We start from the raw sequence: 19,379 nt of genomic DNA, 5'->3' as shown, positions 1-19,379 counted from the left end.
TTTTTTGCTCATTTAAAAGAAAATTGCTGATCTATTTTATCAAAATTCCAGTAAGAAGTATAGAACTTTTATTTTTATTTTTAAATATTCTAATTAATTTATTTTCTAAACTAATTTCTTTCTTAAGAATATTATTAAATTATAATGCCATGCCCCTTTCTTGAAAAAAAGTGGTTATTTTCCTTCCTATTAATTATTTCAGCAATCCTTTTATTCCCTATGAATTTTTTTTATCTGTTAATAGTTTTATATTTTTAAAAGGCGATTATAGATTTGAATTATGTTCTTATTGGCTATTTAATGCATTTTCGATATACTTATGTAAGAGATGTAATGTTTTTGTTATATTCTTCTAGCTTTACGAAGAACTGAAGAAAGAAAATGAAAGATTAAAAGAGACGTTAAGAAAAACAGAAGATGAACTGGAAAGAACTAAGAAGCAGTTGCAGAAATTGCAGGTAGAAAAATGTTAATCCATTTCTCGATATTTAAACTTTGAGCATATATTGATTTACAAATTCTTTTAAATATGCTAAACTTCTTTTCTTTATTTGTTGTTTTCGGCAATGTAAACTCCTGGAATATTTTCCTAATTTAAGAGAAATATTATAGAATAACTGATTTTATTGCCACATTTCTGATGAATTATATAACTATTTTGTCTTGGATGATTTATCTTGGAGGGTAGGTTAAAATATTAGTTTTATGAAAGTATTACTTTTCTTTAAAGATTTGAGATGTTCAATTTTAATTACAGTTTTTTTTTTTTTTTTTTTTTTTTTTTAACAATTAAAGCGCATGAGAAGTGATCAGTACCCCCTCCCCATAATATGAAAATTTTGCCTTGCTAAATTTTTGCCAATAATTAAAGTTCCATTGTTTTTTCTTATGTAAATATAAACATTCCTTTAATATACTATTATTTCAAGTAGTGTTAAATTGTTGCTCCTTTTCCTTTCTTTTTCCTTGTTTATTGGTAATTGCATTTATTAGTAGGTAAAATTATATTTTTAAAAAATCGAAATCTAGTATTAAAAATGTTTTGCTGTGGTTTAGAGTTTTCCTGTATATTTTTAAAAGACTACGTGTTTTTAAACACATGACATAATTCTTTTAAGAAATTCAATCAATGATTTCAATTGTTTGTTTATATATAACTAAATATATGGATTTTAAAAATTTCTGTCTAAATATGTTTTGTTTTCCCTATGACAATTTTACATGTTGAATTTAATAAATACTGATTTAGATATAGCTTTTATGTTTTACATAATTTTTAATGTATATTTTCTTAAAATTTACAGAGCAGTAACATGAAAAATTCTGTTAGTGAAGCTGAGAAGAAGGTATGTTTGTTTTTTTATTAGTTAATAACATATTATTAATTGGTAGTTTAAAAGGTTTGTGTTCATTAATATTTACTTTCAAAAATTTTGTACAATCGTAAATGAAATATGCACCTTAACTTTCAGTGTGCACGTACTTTCTCACTTAATTTTTTGAAGGGAAATATTGAAACTTTTCCAATTTGTGTTTTCAATAAATTGTCTAAAATTACCAAATTGAAATTATTCTTGATTTCACTTTAAGCAGTGATTTTGAAAAACTGCTTATTTTACAGAAAAAAATTTAATTCCTGACGAATAATCTCACAGGTAAAGGATTATTTTCTTCAATACATATGGAAATGTAATTTATATTGCCGCTTTTTTGGATTTTAAAGCATTTCAGAAAATAAAATTTAATCTAATGAAAAATGAAGGTTTTTAGAATAGCAATTTTTGTAATTACATTTGATGATTTTCATGCAAGTAACAATGCATTCCCTGCAAATGATTTTTATTTAAAATTTTTGCAAAAACTAAAGATATTTCTCATTGTTTTTTACGGAATATTACATTTTATTTTGTGCATTAAGTAATATTTCTGTGTGAATCTTAAACTGTTAGATATTCGATAAATAAGCTTATGATGTGCCTTTCTTGCTTTTGATTTCTCTAATTGTTTTTTTTTATTTGTGTTGAGTCTACATACTTTATTCAAAGTTTTTTTATTTGTTTATTGACTTTTAGTATATTAAGTTTCTGTTCATGTGAATTTCCAGATTTTTACAACCCTTTTATATTGTGGGCGTTAAGATATGTTTTAAAACAATTTAATATTTTTCATGTCATTTTATGTAATAGGAAAGAAGAAGTCTAGAACGGAAATTGTCAGAAATGGAAGAAGAAATTAAGGTAATTTTTTATAATTTTTATTTCTTTAATATGTTTTTCATTATTTTAATGTTTTCAGATTTTCTCATGCATGTATTGTTTTATTATTTATATATATGTGGGTGTCATCTGATTCTGCCTGGTTTGATTAAGTCTTTTGAAAAAGAACTGCAGCTTGTATAAAGATTATTATATAAAACTAATGATATATATTTTTTGTAAAATATGCTTTCCTGAATACTTTTATTGCGTGGCCAGTCAGTAATTTTTGCTTTGAATTTTGCATGAAATTACAGATTCTCTATTTCCATTCTTCTTATACTTCTGAGTATTTTTTTAATAATTTCATGTTTCAATATAACTTCATTTTGTTCTATAGAAATGATTTTTATTGAGTAGTTCCAGTTTTTAATCACAATTCTATTTTCTTTTCGCTCCTGAATCCGATAACATTTTATTCTATCTTATTCCTTTGTTGCGATTTTCTTATACTTTTTAGATGAGCCACCCTCACCTTAACATTTTTCTCTGACACATGAATATCTTTTTTCTTAAAATTGATATTATTTAAATATTATTTTGAAAAATATTTCATTTTATTATCGCTTTTAAAAAAAATCTTCATTGGAGATTTTTCTTTAAAGGATTTATTAAAACCAATGTAGAATATTTGCACTTACTAGAATTTTTCATCAAAAAATGTAGTTTAAAAATGTTAAACTCTTCCTCAGAGTAGCTTTCCTTAGAAAACAATTAAACGCTAAGCAAATTATTCAATTTCCTAACTTTCTGAAAAAGAAATCTGTTGAAACAGATAAAATTATTTATATTATCTGATCCACAAGCATATTAAGTATTCTAAAAGATGATGAAATATGTCATGTTTCACGGAATCCACAAGTTCAAGTACTCAAATAAAAAACACAAAATTTAAGTTATTTGCAATGCTTGATGTATTTATTTCGTCTTATCTGATTTTTAAATATATTTAGTTTGAGAAAGGATTTAAAAGTACATTGAAAATAGAGAAGGCATTTCTGAAGAATTCTCTCAGAAAACATTGGCTTAATCCATTCAAGTGGGGCAGGGGAAGGAGATGATACAATCTATTGAAAAAAGAATTGATATAATCTATTGGAAAAGATTTTTTTCCCCTTTAGATCTACCGCCTTTACTTTCTGTAATCACTGTTTCCAGCATTAAGATCAGTAATCACTGGGAAAAATAATCTTCACTCAGAAGAAGAAATGGATCTAATGCTAGAACTTGTCTCTATAGAGAAATTTTCATCCAATGTCAATATAAAAGTGAAGTTTATTTAATCGAATTGTTTTATTATGTCTGCAAGAACGGCGAGTTTTATGAAAGATTAGGTGCAAATATAATTGATTCCTGTACCACAAAATCCTATCATTTATCCATAATTCGATGTCCTGCTAAAAGTTAGTGTGCCTGAAAATGTGCAACAGTAAATATGTGCTTGTTGTGAAAATCTTTTATATATGTCACCATTGAATCTTTATCTTGCTGTGCTAATCAATGTTAAATTACTCGGAATTCAATTTCTTTCTATTAATCAAGACTCTAAAATCCATCACCTAGTTCTGCAGCATCTTGAGCCCCTGTATTAAACACTTAATTAGAAATTCGTTATTAATATTGGATTCTATTAAACAGAAATTTTCTATTTCCTCTTTGATGAATTTTGGTTGTCAACTGTCTCTAGCTACTTTTTGCATTTGGTTTTAATTGATATGAGTACTTTACTTTGAATAGGTTGTAAAAAATGATCAGTGATTAATTATTTTGAAATTGTTTTTACAAGATTTAATGAACATATCTTTAATAAGAGAATTACAATTTGTTGGATTAAGTGTTTTACCACTAATCACTTTGTCTTTAGAACTATGCTGTCATACTGAAAATATTGTTTTATGAATTAACTTTCTCACTGAATATTCGTTTTGGCTTTTCACCGCTTTTTCTACTTTTTTCATGATATAAGAATTTCAATTCATTCAGTGATGTTGTTTGTATATTCTGTTAGCTATTTGTGAATATTTAAGGGGGAAAATCTTTTTTTAGAGTTTGATTGAGGCATGAATTAGATTTCTTTAAAAAAAAAAACTTTTAGTTGTGAATTTTAGCAAACGATTTTTATTAATTTCTTTAACTCTCAAGAAAAAAAAAATTACTTTGCGTTTTAAATTTTGTTGACAGGGCATGTGTAACAAAATGTATTGAGTACATTTTAAATGTTAGGAAAAAAATAATGACGAGAATTTCTAAGAGCTTTTAAATTTAATTCTTTAAATGTAAGTTATGTGTAAAATTTAATGTACTTAGTCTTATTAAAACAATTTGATGAATAAATATTGTTACTTTTCGTCACTTATTTGGTACTGATTGGCGGACTCTTTCATTAAGTCTCAATCATCCAAGCAGTGATATGCTCATAATAATTAGTTTTTCATTAAAAATATTAGATTTTAGATTGGACCATAAATATGAGCTCTAGTTTTTGATTGACAATATATGATATGCATTCAGAATATACAATTCATTTGTATGATTAATATTAAGTTTTTCTATGTTGTTGAGTTTTTAATTCAGTCTGGTGTTAATATTTTAAATATGTCTGTATATAATGAAAGTTAACCATATCAATTAGTATTAGGATTCTTTGAATGATTAATATCGTTTAAGTATAACAGAGGAAAAATGTTTGGAAAAGACGTAAAGGTATTTATGCTATTTTATGTCTTTATCATTTTAATGAAACTATTTTCAACAATACTTAATTAATCACATTTTCCCTATTCTCTGCATGTTATTGCAATTACCAGATTATTATTTTCATTGATTGAAAACAAACTACACCAAGCACGATTGAGAAATGTGAGAACAGTTTTATTTGAACAAAGACGTTATTAACTAGATATTATTTTACCTCGTTTTGTATGAAAAATTCATACCGTTTTTAAATAACTTTTATTATGAACTATTTAACTTACATGATTACTCTTTTGTAATTATATCTGAAAATTGCATTTGATATATTTTTTTATTGAAAATATTAAATATAATTTCCGAAAAGATTTATTTGAAACAAATCATCAACGACTTTAAATATATGCTTTGTTCGTTTTTTGTTTCAAACAAATTTTATATTTGATTTTTAAAAAAAATTCCACAATAAGTTCAAACTTGGTTACATAATTTACTGTATGTTGGTGGTTAATTTACTTTTTTTTCGAATAATTATTTTACAAGCATTAGATTTGAATGGATATGAAATCTTAGAAACAGAGTGAATGGGGGGGGGACGAGTATTAACATTACTATAAACTATAGTTATCCTCCTCATAGTAATATTACCATTACTATAAACTTAATTTCCATTTACAAAAAAAAATTACATAGGAAGTATTAATATATTATCTTATAAATATTATGTTTTTAAAAAATTACTTATTACATGAATTGTATGGGGGGGAAAAAACCAAGTTTTTGTTGGGCACTTTCCAGAGACCTTTGTTTTGTATACACATCCTATATTCTGGGATTTTCGGTTCTGTATGAGGATAAATGTACCATTCGGTTTCTCATTATTGATGTATAAAATGAGCTTTAGATCTTCCATATGCTCAAACTTGAAATTTTTCTCTGAAAAAACCAAAATATGATGCTCATTCTAATTTGCAGCTTTTGATACATAATGTTATTTATGTATAATATCTAAAAAATTTTTATAATTTTCAAGAAATTTTTAAATTTTTGTTTTGGTCGATATTTATATACTTAATATGGTTTATAATTGGAAAGACCCATTGTAATTAAGTCCGTCATAACGTTTTCTAATTTTCCTGGTACTTTTAAAACTGATGTTAATATAGAGATAAATAGTAAAGCAGAGTGTATGAATGCTTAATAATTTGTATATTGTAGTTGCTTTTTAACATTAAAATCTCTGCAGATTTAAAGTTTTATTTTTATTGTTGTGGTTGTAAATTTTGTTTTATAGCAAACTTAACTACATGTACATTTGTTGTAATACATGTAGAATTTTGTGTTTAATTGAATATTAAAATTGGGTGTATTATGTATAGAATAGCTCTCAAATCTGATATTGTCGAAATCGGAACGTTTGTCTTTGGTCAGATTATCGAATAAATGATTCGCCTTGGTTACTGTTTGAATATATTCAGCTCTGTAGAGATTTTCTGTTTTGCAAACAGTATTAATTGATTTAAAGTACTGAAATAACTTTGGTCTTCATTTCATACTTCAGAAATAATATGCTTGCTATTTTTATTGCACGTAATCTACCAAATCAGTCGTGCCCTTCAAATTGCACGAAAAATTTCAAAATTCAGTTATTTTCGCTCGCATCATTTCACAAAAAAATCTTTAATGTGCTTTTGTTTTAATTATAGTATTTTTAAGTGCCTTTTAAGCTACTGTTCAGTGAAGTGACAGTAGTTCTGCTAAACTCAGAATGATACAAGCAATGTTTAAATATATTTTTCATGCTTTGATGTCAGTTGCTAGCTCTGTGAATTTACTAATGCACCTGCAAAATAATTGTATGAAAATCGAGAACTGGATACTTTTTAGTAGAATTTTACTTTGGCTTTAATGCTTTGCTTGTTGAATCTCCTAGTTTTGTCTTATGTCAGAGCATAATGCATAAAGGACGCTTATGGCTTCAAACTCAATTTGCAGTTGCCTGCATTCTCTTCGTCTGAAAAAAAAAATTCCTTTGATGTAGTTTTCTTAGTAGTACTACATGAAACAAAAATGGAATTATCATTATATGGTGTTTTCCATTATCGTTATTTCTTTTCTAGTATTGCACCAAATTTTGCACAATAATTCTCTTGCAGAATATTTCGAAATTAAAGACTGAAAATGAAAAGCTTAAAGCCGAAAATCGAGCATTGTCACGAGTGGTGTGCAAATTATCCAAATAGGTAAAATTACTTTTTTTAGGAATACAGTATATGTGCATCATACAGTATATGAATGTTTGAGTCCTTTTTAACATAACATCCTTGTGTATTATATTTGTTTTTAACCTTCTGTTTAATTGCTTGGCTAACTATGAAATTTGTTCTCTTTAAAAAATTATCTGCCTGTTCCTCCTGTAACATTATTTTTAAAATTTTGTTGAAACTTATAAATGTTTTAGTATTGAAACATTGATAATATTTATTGAATTGAAATTTAACTGTTTCATTTTTTCTTTTTGAAATTTTATTAAGGATTTTTCAAATTGTAGTTTAGTTTTTAAAATTTCATATTAATTGTGTAAGAAATAGCAAAATTAATATTTAAAGATGAACATAATTATTGAATAGATTTTCCATTTTTTTTTTTTTTTGAAGGTTTTAACTTTTATCTTTGATTTTTTTTTTTTTTTTTTCTTGCTATGATTTTTTTTCTTTTGCAATATATTCAACATTATGTTAAGGCTGCTTATTTTCTCATTAGAGTTTAATTCTTCTGTAATGTTATTGACTGATTAACGTGTTCTTCCCATTATTTTAGCAAAATGAGAAACTGAGGGCTGACAATGAACGCTTAAGAGAAGAGAATGCTGCTCTTATTCGAGTAATAAGTAAAATATCGCAGTAATAGGGAGATACTGTGTCTTATTATTTGTATGGATGTGATCCATCTCTTCCTGGTGGATATTGTCTTCCGCTGTGGTAAAACATCATTTTGAAGAAAGGCTTGTTTTTAAAAAGAAACTTTTGATATTTTTACCAAAACTGAAAAGGACGTGTTTTGTAAAATTCTCTTTAACAGTCAGATTACTGGTGGTGCTCAAGTTTCATTACTTTTTGATTTGTCATGTATTAAAAGTATGGTTTTCCATGCTAAATATCAGGTTTATTGCATTGTTATATTTGCAATTTGCTCTCGTTACTTAAATTGCAGTGAAGTTATCTATCTAGTCCTTCTATAGTAAATTCTGCCTGAGATAGTACTGACTGTTGAGTACTTATTCAGGTAGTGTTGTTTTTATACTTATGCCTGTCATACAACTCCATCTTTTAAATAAAGGAATATGACAGTTGTCTTTTACTTATAATTACTTGTGCTAGATTTTCTTTTGTATCATATGTCTGATTTTTACATGATGTTTTATATTTTATTCTTTTTGTCATTGTTCGATGTTTTGGAAGGTGCTATGAAGGAACAATTGGCATTAAATTTTATTCTTCTGAACTACTTTTATAACACGAACCTATAAATGTAAAACTAAACTTTTTATTTGCAATAATATTGTTACAAAATTAATTTTAGTCAAACTAGGATATATTGAAATTTAACTTCAGCACATGTAAAAAAAAATGTTTCCTTGTATTTTGCATGTAGTTATTTATTATTGATAAACACTCTTATTGACTCTTATTTGCTATTAAACTGTATACCACATTTACTTGTTTTATATTAAATTTATATTTAGAAATGAGAGCTCTGCCTTCGATTGGAAGGACTTCGTTTTTACTTACATATCTAGCTTATTAAATATTTAGTTCCAAATTACTTTGAATTATTTATTGTTAATTTATTGTGTTTAAGATACATTTATTATAATGTCCTTAAAATTAGTTGTTTTCATTTAACCTCTATTGGTCTCTCTTCTCATCTACCGTCAATCTTTTCCTTCTGTTTGTATGTGTGAATAGCATGTGTAAATATTTTGATAAGCATCATCACCAAAAACGCATTTTATATTAATTATGTGCCTTTGAGGTGCCTTGAGATATCATGGGTTAGAACATGATTGATCATGGTTAACCATATGCACTGCCAACTTCATTTAGCTGTTAAAAGATCTGATATAGATCTGATATAGTCATACCAATTTCACTTGCTTAAAAAATGCTCATATTTTTTGACACTGAAGATTTCTAAAACTGTATTTTCTGTTAGTTGTTAATTTTTTGGTAAGTCAAAAAGGAATTTAGCTAATCAAGTGTAAAAGCTTTTGGAATATAAATTTAAGGACAAAATAAGTTTTATCAAACTGCTGATCATACCTGTTTTGTAATACTTACATTCAGCTCTTTTTAAGAAGACTTTTTATACTAAAATGGTTTGTTAAATTTTTGCAATCTACAAGAAATAAACTGGTATGGATACAAGCTTCTGTTGTAGATTGTCTTATTTATGCTGCAACATCATTTAAAATACAGTATTACAGTTAATTATCATATTTCAATTTTTATGTTTAATGAAGTTTTACAATGTAAGGCTTTGATGACAATAAAAACCGATGTTTAATTTGTTCCCAACCATAATATCCAATTAAAAATATATATATTGGTGATCGTTTCAGACTGTGTGAAGAAATTTGTGAAAATAGCTTTGAGGAACTGAACATGATGAAATACAGTATGTTGTAATCAGATGTAGTAGAGAATTTTGTGATCTGCAAGAAAATGAAATACCCTTTTAAATTTATTATATCTAGTGTTATTAACATAGTTACTTAAAGATGAGTATTTATAATTTGTTTGAGAGATGCAGTTTTTTTATATTAAATTTCTTATCCCCATAGAAACCATGTTAAAAATTTGTTTTGTTTTGTCTGCTTACTGTGATTTGCTCTATATATTTATTGATTGAAATTTCCATGTAGCCACGACTGAAAGAACAGACATTGCAATTGTCATTTTTATGTTGTTTGCTGTTCCTCTTAAAATGTAGTAGTATTTATAAGAGTCTATTGTTCATTAACTTTTTGAAAAGTATTATAAATATGTACAGAGTTAAAGCTTATGTGAAACAATAAACATTTCTGGAAGTAGTCTGTGTTTATTAATAATTGATACAAATTCTATATTACTACACATGAAAGCAAGTCAAAGATTAAAGTTATCTTTATATGTATGATTTTTTATTAATACAGTTAGTTATACATTTTCACAATCTACAATCACAAAACATTCAGACATTTAAGCAAGCTTTAAAAAAACACACAATACAAAGTTGTAATTATAAAATGTGGTTGAAATAAATATCAATAGTATCAGATTATTATTTTAACAAATGCATCCTTTTAATAAATATTTTATTACTGCTTTAATATGCTTTTTTGAGAATTTATTGGCCATATCAATTAATTATTGGTATTATATATAAATTTCAAAATAGTTAACTGCAGAAGAAATGTAAAGGATTTATGTCTGTTGTTTGCATGTTACGATGATTGAAAATAATATAGAAACTGAAAAAGTTTCCTATCAATTTTTATTCTTGCCGAGAAACAACCGAGGTATTTAAGTTTTAGTGCATTTATTTTGATTCTCATTTTGTATCTTTATATTTTCTTTTTCTGGATTGGAGTAGCACATAACGTTAATTCCTTGGAATCTCACATCGAAGAAATATTCTGACATTTTGTAAAATATGTAAAAGACAATTGCATGAAATATTATTTTCTTGAAAATAATTGCATGATACACGAAGCTTATTTTATTATCTTTCATTCAATCGAAGCTTAATATCTGTTTGAGCAATGTATTTTTTATTACTATTATTATTCTACTAGCCTTATTAATATCTTCTCTTATTTAAACACTATTTTAGTTTACATTTTCAAGCATAACAAAGATGCCCGAAAGTTTCTTATGCACGAAATATGATGTAAAATGCATGTTCCGATATCTTGTTTACTGCCAGCAGATATTTTAATTTTAGTTAAATTTTTTTATATATATAAAATTGAATGGGAATAATCGCTATACATGTTTAGAATCTGAACCTAAGAGAAAATCAAAACATGGCAATCTCTTTTCACATCATAGAATTGATTCTAAGTTATTTCCTTATGTATTATCGGGACTTAATACTAGTTGCAGGTTCAGCAGATCAAAAAATAAGATACTGATTAAGGTGTTGCTGAGATCCTCAAAGCCTTTTTAAGTTTTTATCTCAATTTACATAGAAGTATTATTTCAAATGTAGTTCATTCTGTTTTCATCATTCTGTTTTCGGGTTTGTTATGTTGAAGATTTCTTGATTTTTGATGTGAGAAACTCACCGATTAAATGCGCCTAGCAACTTATATAACTTATTTATTAATTAATTTATTATTATTATTATTTGTTAAATACATATCTTACCGAATAGTCGGAATCTCATCTTTCATTGTGTCGAAAAACATTTTAGGAACAGCATTGCTAACTAACCTTTTGGTACCTATCAGAATGCAGAATCACATGTTACAAGTAGCAAATTAATTTCTTATATGAGGTTTCAGATGCTTATTCGGACTTTTAAATATAATAAGTAATAAGGATAAGTTAAATAATAATAATATAAAATCGCATTTTGATTTAGTTCTAAAATCGATTATACGATTTAAATTTTTTCACCTGAGATTTTTTCAAAATATTCCGGAATAAAACTTGCCATCGCTCATCTGGTTTGCTTGATGCTACTTGCCTCTGCAATAATCTAATGCCACAGTATGCAATAAGAAATAATTCATTTTTAAATTTTATTTCAGGTGAGCCATGAATATTGCTTAGTTTTATACAGGTGAAAACTGCAGTGCAAAAAACACTGATACACTATGTGAGTACAATGCAACACAATGTTGCATTGTATTCAGGGTTCAAGAAGAACTTCTAAAAATCAATAATAAAGACAACATTTTGTTTATTTACTTCATTTTCGTTCGCTGAATTTCAGAAATTTAGACTACCCATATTATAAACTCTTAATCTTTAACTTTTTGTATTATGATAGACATCTTAAATAAATTTATTTGCAACAAGATTGGCCTAATTAAAGAGTATCAAAATGTTTCATTTCATGTATTTGTTTGCGAAAACAACATCGTTTACACAGACGTAGAAATTGATTATTAAAGAAATATCAACTGGTGTGATATTAGTCAAATTTTAATAAATATTACTCATCACAGTATCATATCACTTTTCAATCTTATTCATATTATAACGAAACTGATATATATTTTTATTTAAAAGGTAGCATCGTTAGATGTAATAAAAAAAATTATTATAAATATACTTCTTAGATAATTTTTGATCTGTTGAAGATCAAATATTTGCTTTGCCTGACAGGTATTTGAACTTTTTACAATAATAATAAATTCTGACTGAAATTTAAATTTTCCACATATATTTCCTGTTTTTTGAAACATTGAAAATTTTAAGTCACTCTCTTTTTTACACTGTAAATTTGTAGACTGTACAGAACACGTCATTTATTACAAATTAAGAAAAATGCACTGGTTTGAATAACTTCCATTTGAGCTATGAATATTTGTGTTTTTTTTAATACGAATACTATTTTTAGTTCATTTTTTACAACCCTTTTCAATTATTCATGTTATATTACTTTTTTTTTTACGATGATGACAATGAAAATATATTTTATCCAGCAAAATAATCCTTTTAACTACTTACTGATTTATAACACCTAAATATTACAGATTTATAAAAATTATGTCTAGATGCATATAAAATATTATAAAGAACAAATTTCTAAACATTAAGTATCAATGGTCCACTTCCCAGTCTTATAATTATTTGTCTAAAATGTTTAGTTCGATTCTATACAAAACTTTTGTATCTATCAATATTATTTATAATTCATTTAATGTGCTTTCAAAATGCACTTCCAACTATAACATCTTTTTTATATATAAATATTTGATTCTGTACATACTTTCTATATCACTAATGTTAAGTTGTTATTCATGTCATGAGAACTAACAAAATGTTCATCCGAAAGAGATAAGATAAACTTATATCTACATATAAGTTTATCTTTTTTTTGTATAGTTTATTATACCACGTTTTAAATAAAAATTGCTAAATGTTGCTGGAAAATAAAGATGCCTAATATAGCCTAGAACCACTTATTTCATATAGTGCAAATGGAAATATGAAGTACGTTTCTGTTCACAAACACTTATTAAATGCAAATTCTATTACATTTATAACTAGCTAAAATACATCTAATATAAGTGTTACAAAGAGATAAATATGATTTTTCACACAGTTTTCTTTTTAAATTTTACTGTACAGCAACATGGCACATGTGAAGAACATATCACGGTATTAGCGGCTATACAGCCGAGCTGCATTGAACAGTTATTTAGTTTACTTCAGTGCAAACACACAAGTATTACATAAATTCAGGAGCTCTTTGTTTATACATAAACATTCAATATGCAAAACATTTATTGTTATACATTTACAATAAACTACTTTATGAAGGAATAGTAAGAAATGTTATTTGTATACATATTTATAATTAAATCAAAACATCTAAAATGGGAAGCAATTCACAACAGCACTTTCTCTAACAGCTAAGGATAAAAGAAATTTTATATCGAATGCGAACATGTTTGTCTCATGCCTTATGCATTAGTGTCATTCTTATCATTCGAACTAAGTTTTGAACTAACATTAAAAGTTGGATTTTTCAAGAAACTATTTTTTTCATTTAATTGCTTTAGCAGCATTTTTTTTTTGTTGTTGTTGTTAGAATATAAGTTTATAAAATCATTTTTTCTTCAGTTTTATGAAAATAATAATAGACCACACTAGATTTTCTAAATTTTAGGAAATTTAATAAACATTTACGCGCCTATAAAAAAAATGTAAATAATTGTTTTTAATAAATGTGTACATTTTTTATTGTTTAAAAATATTCAATCATTTGTGTGTGTGTGTGTGTGTTCACATTTTTTCTGCCTTTATTATGTTGCGGTTTCAGAATGAATTTAAAAATAATTAAGAATGCTGATGAAATAGCAGTGTTAATATATGATTTTGTATATCAACGTAAACAAACTAATTTTCAGTAATAATTTAGATAATTATCCTTTTAATCACGAAATTTTCTTCAGTTATTCCGTTAATTAAAATTTCATTTAATGATCTTGTTTTGTAGATTGCAATGTACTTATTACCATTAAAATGATGAATATTATACCAAATAAAATATCGTACTAAAGATGAACTTCCTAAACTTTCATGTAATAATGGTATTAACTGTGTTTAAAAAGAAATGAAATGGCTTCGAAGTTCTACTAGATAATGGCCTGTTACACATGAAAAATGCCTCTTCAATATTATGCATTTTTAATAACTGTTTTGCTCATTATAATCCTATTGTGAATTGTTTATTTCCAGAAACTATACGCAAGAGCGCTGTTAATAGGCACATATTCAGTTGTTCTCTAATCTGCGTTAAGCTCGTTAGTTAAAGAATATTTTTTGACAGTTTGGTTTCAAACTACCGGTATATTACATAAATTTTATGAAATCATAAATAACAAATATATTGCGCTTTTTAGAAAAACTTTGTTCAAATTGTAATCTGTATAAATAGTTATTTTTTTTTAAATATATTTATCCAATTACCAATCACATCAGTGAGTTTATTTTAATACCTGGAGGAATGCAATGAGGTTGTATTAAAAAAAATCAATTAAAATACGTCATGTATCAACCTGACTATATCAATTTTATTTTTATAAATGTTTAAAAAAATTTTTTGATTGATATATAAGAAATGTAATTGGAGTAAAAGAACAATAGTTGTATTTTTTCTAGGAAGATTCCACCAAAAATATAAATCTTTAATAATAGAGCATTATCTGTTAGTAGTATTTTTGAATATGAGAATTGGATTTATTTGGGAGCAGATATTAAATATAATATTAAATTTAAAAGTTTTCTTGGGGATACAGAAGTAAAAAACAATATTTCCGAGTTTTTAATCATAAATTTTGTTTCTGCACAGAATAAATCTTTGCTTTATTTTATATAAAAAGGTATTTTTTCTAAAATACTTCCTTATTTATAAAAATAATCCATAAATATATAATGCAACTTTTGTTGTATTTGATATGTAATAAGATAACATCAAAATATCTTAAAATTATGTGATAGTTATTGGAATGTTTTTTGAAATTTTGGCTTCCTTTGCAAGGATTTTAATGAAATTTTGAACGTTCGAAAGTATTTAAAATTTTTTTTGTATAATGAAGATTATCTTCTAAGAATATTTAATGTGAAAAATTAGTTTATGCTTAAAACTAATTTTGTATTTAATATAAATTTTTGAAACAATAAAATCATTCTTATTTACTTGCGTTATTATATCAATCGATAACATAAAACAAAATATAGCACAGTTTTTCATTAATGGTTATCTACTTTATGTGTATATGAGGTATCTAATACAGCGGAAAGGTGTTTTTTTATGAATTACAATTTTATTCTGAAATAAGAATGTACCATGTTGTTTTAAGTATTAATAATAAGTTCATGAGGATTTCTAAGTATTTTTTGTCCTTTAAAAATATATCACTATATTTATTATTTAAAAATCTGTGCAATCTTGAAATGATAAATGTTGATTAAAAACTATATCTTTCTTTAAAGCTGTAAACTTTTTTAAATGGGAACTTTTAATGACGTGTTACATTTTTTTTCTAAAAGGGAATATATGAACAATTTTTAAAATATGATTTCCCTAAATGATTTTTATTGAACCTATATAACGAAGTAATTAACATAACTAAAAAAAAAAATTTGATTTAAAGGGATTTAGCTATTGCAATAAATGGTATTACTCTGTGTAATGCATTATCTATAATAGAAAATACTTTCTGTATTAAATATTGGCTTTTAAAAATTCTTTCTTTTCATAATCTATTTTTACTATGTATAAATTATCATTTTTAAAAATACTGTTGTTATACATTAGCATTTCAATAATTTTTTTTTCAGTCGCGCATAATCTCAAGCATACACCTTGTGATGTTTTGAATAACATTTATAAATATATATAATAAAAGACACAACATATAGGGATACACTTGATACTCATGCGTGGATTTCCTATGTGCCAACCTTGTAAATTGTGTTCATTTGTTCTGTATATGAAAAAAGAAATTCAGATGTTAGCATTTGTTAAGATTACAAACACACACACTAAAGCCGATGCTCTTAAAAGGTGATAGGAAAGGATCACAGCACCATGAATATCTTCATTTTCCTTATTCTTAGGAAATAAAAGTGCCTTCTAAGGTATGCCACTGTTATATCAATGATTTTTTTTGTTTTTTTTTTTTTTGTTTCTTAATATGTTCGCTGCAACGGTTTACGTTTAAGATTCGGATCTTATAATTTTTCTTTCAATTTCTTGCTATCTCTTTATTGTAGTAGGAAAGAACTAATTTAACTAATTAATTAAATGGTTGAATCACACGAGGCAATCAATGTGTTACACTCGGTATGATCAAAAGAATCCAAACACTTTCGGCTTTACACATTCTTTCTAATTTTTCCTGAAAGATTGCCGAACTACCTTTCAACTTCAACCACGTACAGAATACGCTTAAACTCGCATTTTACAGTACAGTACAATGAAAATGATGCTAAGATGGCTTACAGGGGATTGACGAGAAATTAATGAATGAGAAAATGATTTGAGTTTATCCAGTTTCACAGTAATGTGATTATGATTTGCAATTTGCATCGATAGATTTAATTTTTGTGCCCTATGCTTAATGCACTTACTTAAAAATTGGAAATAATTTCGAATAATTGGGAAGATACAAAGATATTTTTAAAGAATCCCACATTTTTTGGGATGATTTTTGCTTGTAACAAGCAGAGTTTTAAACCGAAATTTACGGAATACGTGATAATAATCTAGTGAAGTATTATATTAAATTTGATGTAAATACTTTGAATATTCGTGGAAACATAAGTATTTGCAATTAATTTTTGACTGTGCTTGCATAAAACCTAGTGTAATTTTTCTTTTATAATTTCGGAACCAGATGTATTTTTTAGCTTATGTAAAATTCCTAGTAAAATATTGTTAAGAAAGATATCGGTATTATAGCTGGCTAAATTTTGGTACTTACCAATTGAAATTAAATAAAGAATGTAAAAACCCATTTCCTTAATATAATTAGATTAAAAACAAAATAGTAAATATCTTCTTACATTACTGAAGAAGTATAGTCATATAAATATTTAGTAATGTCAGTATGTAAATAAGTGAAGAAAATTGCAGAAAAAGATTCAATTTCCTATTTTTGAAACTTTTTATTTGCTCTATGATTTTTCTTTATGTATATAGCTATCATTTGGAATTCACCTGATATGTTAATTATTTATAAAATTTTCCCTCTTTAAAAAATATGAAACACCTACTTTAACTCTAAAGAAAAGAATCTTGATAGTAAACCGTATTCTCTCTAAGTTTTTCTTTTACACTCTATACATTTTTTTCCCTTTTATTTCAAGAAAGAGGAATTAGAATAATTAAAAGACAACGCTTGTATCAACTCATCATAAATTTTGAAAAAACAAACAAACAAAAACAATATTATTACAAAATCATTTTTAATATGAGCAACGGTTTCTATAAAGTTGAACAAAAAATATCAACGATATTTTGTGAGTTTTGGGTTATCCTTCAAATCTAATGTTTATTCTACTTTGAAACTAAATTACAAGCAGCATATTTTAGAACAAAAAAATTAATAAAATTTCTTTCTCCTGCATTTCTAATGGCCAGTTTCCTAAGGAAATGTTTTCTTTAATATTTCTTTACATACTTAAAATTCATTTTTTAAAAATCTATATTTGCTTTCTTAGGCTTCACATGCTTACCTGTTTCCCTAATTGACTAATTATGCAATTTCAAAGGAATTGTGTTTTTTTATTCCCATTTAATTCCTTGAATATATTATGAATAAAACTGTCATGAAATAGTATACTTTTACCCTCATACATTTTGAAAATGCATTACTCAACTTTGAGACTTTCGATAAAATTCAGGAGCTGATTTTTAAAGGAAAATTATTATGTGCGTAAAATACAATAAAGTATTTATGTATTTTAGAATTATTGGAAATTGAATCAAGGAAATCTTATTCTTTTATATAGAATGTCATTTCAGGATGAATTTCCAAGCGATAAGATGTAAATATTTTTTTAACGAAATATAGAATTCAACGGAACAATAATATTCATAAATTTATCAAACAATTCAGAAATTTGCATATTTAAACATGTATTGAAAAAATTTAATTATTCAAAAGATAATAGATTTTTCTCTCAAAAGCTAAAAATATACTGGAATTTTTCAGATGTTTAAGCACGCATGTAAGCATTAGAAGTTTTTTTGAAATTTTTACGGGAGGTAGATAAAGATTATCTTATCAAAGTTATTTGGCTTTAATTGAAGTTTGTACATTACATTTGTATCCAATAATCGTTGAGCATTAGACTAACAAATTAAATCTAAATAATCTCATGCATTATATGACGGTTATTTTTGAAAATCAATAGAGCAATCCATCCTCCGATTCTCTCAATTGTCATTTGGGTTATTCTTTGTCAATGAATCCTTTGATATTTTATGGAATGTTAAACATCAAAAACCAAATAAAATTTTAAGTTCTTATTGCTAAAAGTTTAAGTTCTTATTCCTCCTTCTTGGAATTCGGATGAAGAATTTACGTGCAAGATGGTAAGGAGAAATATAAAATATAACCTTTTTTGGCACTTCTAAATCATTCTTTTCTGAGAAAAATTATATTTACCTCTGATGTCTCTTAATTGTCCATAGAGTCTGTAGGATCTTTCAAAGAGTGCCACTGTGCTATTGGTCGTCTGGGAGAAGCCAACATATCCATCCAATGGCGAAGCTCTGTGCCTGATGCATTGCATCCCATTACCACTTTGCCAATTGGCTCCGAAGTACCAATCCGATCGTAATCAACAACCGTAACGACAAGTTGAACTTTCTAAAAAGTTATAAATATTAATTAGAACAATTAAGGGATAAACATGCATTAAAATTGAAAATATAATTGTTGAAATATCCCAAACAGGCATATTTCATATTTAACTGCGAATTTGAAACTGAAAATGCGTGAAATGCCTTGTCCAAATTTTTCGTATTGTATAATAATAATTTCGTTATTGTACAATGTTATAAAAATATTTTTCGTATTGTATATTAATAATTGTCATTGTTTCGTTTTGTGATACAATACGAAAAATTAAGACATGGGAGCATGATGTTTTTTTATGCGCTCAATAGCATATTTGATTTTAAAATCTGTAATAATAATAT

The 19,379-nt window shown here is 25.9% G+C and overlaps 2 protein-coding genes across 5 annotated transcripts in view; one reads left to right on the top strand and one right to left on the bottom strand.

Annotated features, from left to right (window-relative positions):
• LOC129959928 (protein phosphatase 1 regulatory subunit 12A-like) overlaps window positions 1-10,038 on the top strand; it is a 132,267-nt gene extending 122,229 nt beyond the window's left edge. For 2 of the 3 annotated variants that reach the window (XM_056072831.1, XM_056072833.1), the window contains exons 18-22: window positions 357-458; window positions 1,305-1,346; window positions 2,187-2,237; window positions 7,103-7,189; window positions 7,767-10,038. In XM_056072831.1, coding sequence (XP_055928806.1) covers window positions 357-458; window positions 1,305-1,346; window positions 2,187-2,237; window positions 7,103-7,189 — 282 coding nt within the window. In that variant the 3' untranslated portion in view covers window positions 7,767-10,038. The remainder of the gene's footprint in view (window positions 1-356; window positions 459-1,304; window positions 1,347-2,186; window positions 2,238-7,102; window positions 7,190-7,766) is intronic. The other variant, XM_056072832.1, reaches the window with a different exon arrangement.
• An 8,805-nt stretch (window positions 10,039-18,843) lies between these two features.
• LOC129960252 (synaptotagmin-1-like) overlaps window positions 18,844-19,379 on the bottom strand; it is a 123,430-nt gene continuing 122,894 nt past the window's right edge. For both annotated transcript variants that reach the window (XM_056073530.1, XM_056073529.1), the window contains exon 9: window positions 18,844-19,047. In XM_056073530.1, the coding sequence (XP_055929505.1) occupies window positions 18,856-19,047 (192 nt within the window). In that variant the 3' untranslated portion in view covers window positions 18,844-18,855. The remainder of the gene's footprint in view (window positions 19,048-19,379) is intronic.

The sequence above is a fragment of the Argiope bruennichi genome, chromosome X2 (assembly GCF_947563725.1).
Source record: "Argiope bruennichi chromosome X2, qqArgBrue1.1, whole genome shotgun sequence".
In the NCBI taxonomy this organism is placed as follows: domain Eukaryota; kingdom Metazoa; phylum Arthropoda; class Arachnida; order Araneae; family Araneidae; genus Argiope; species Argiope bruennichi.
The sequence above is the reverse complement of the archived record's forward strand: the minus strand, read 5'-3'. Positions and strand labels throughout refer to the sequence as shown.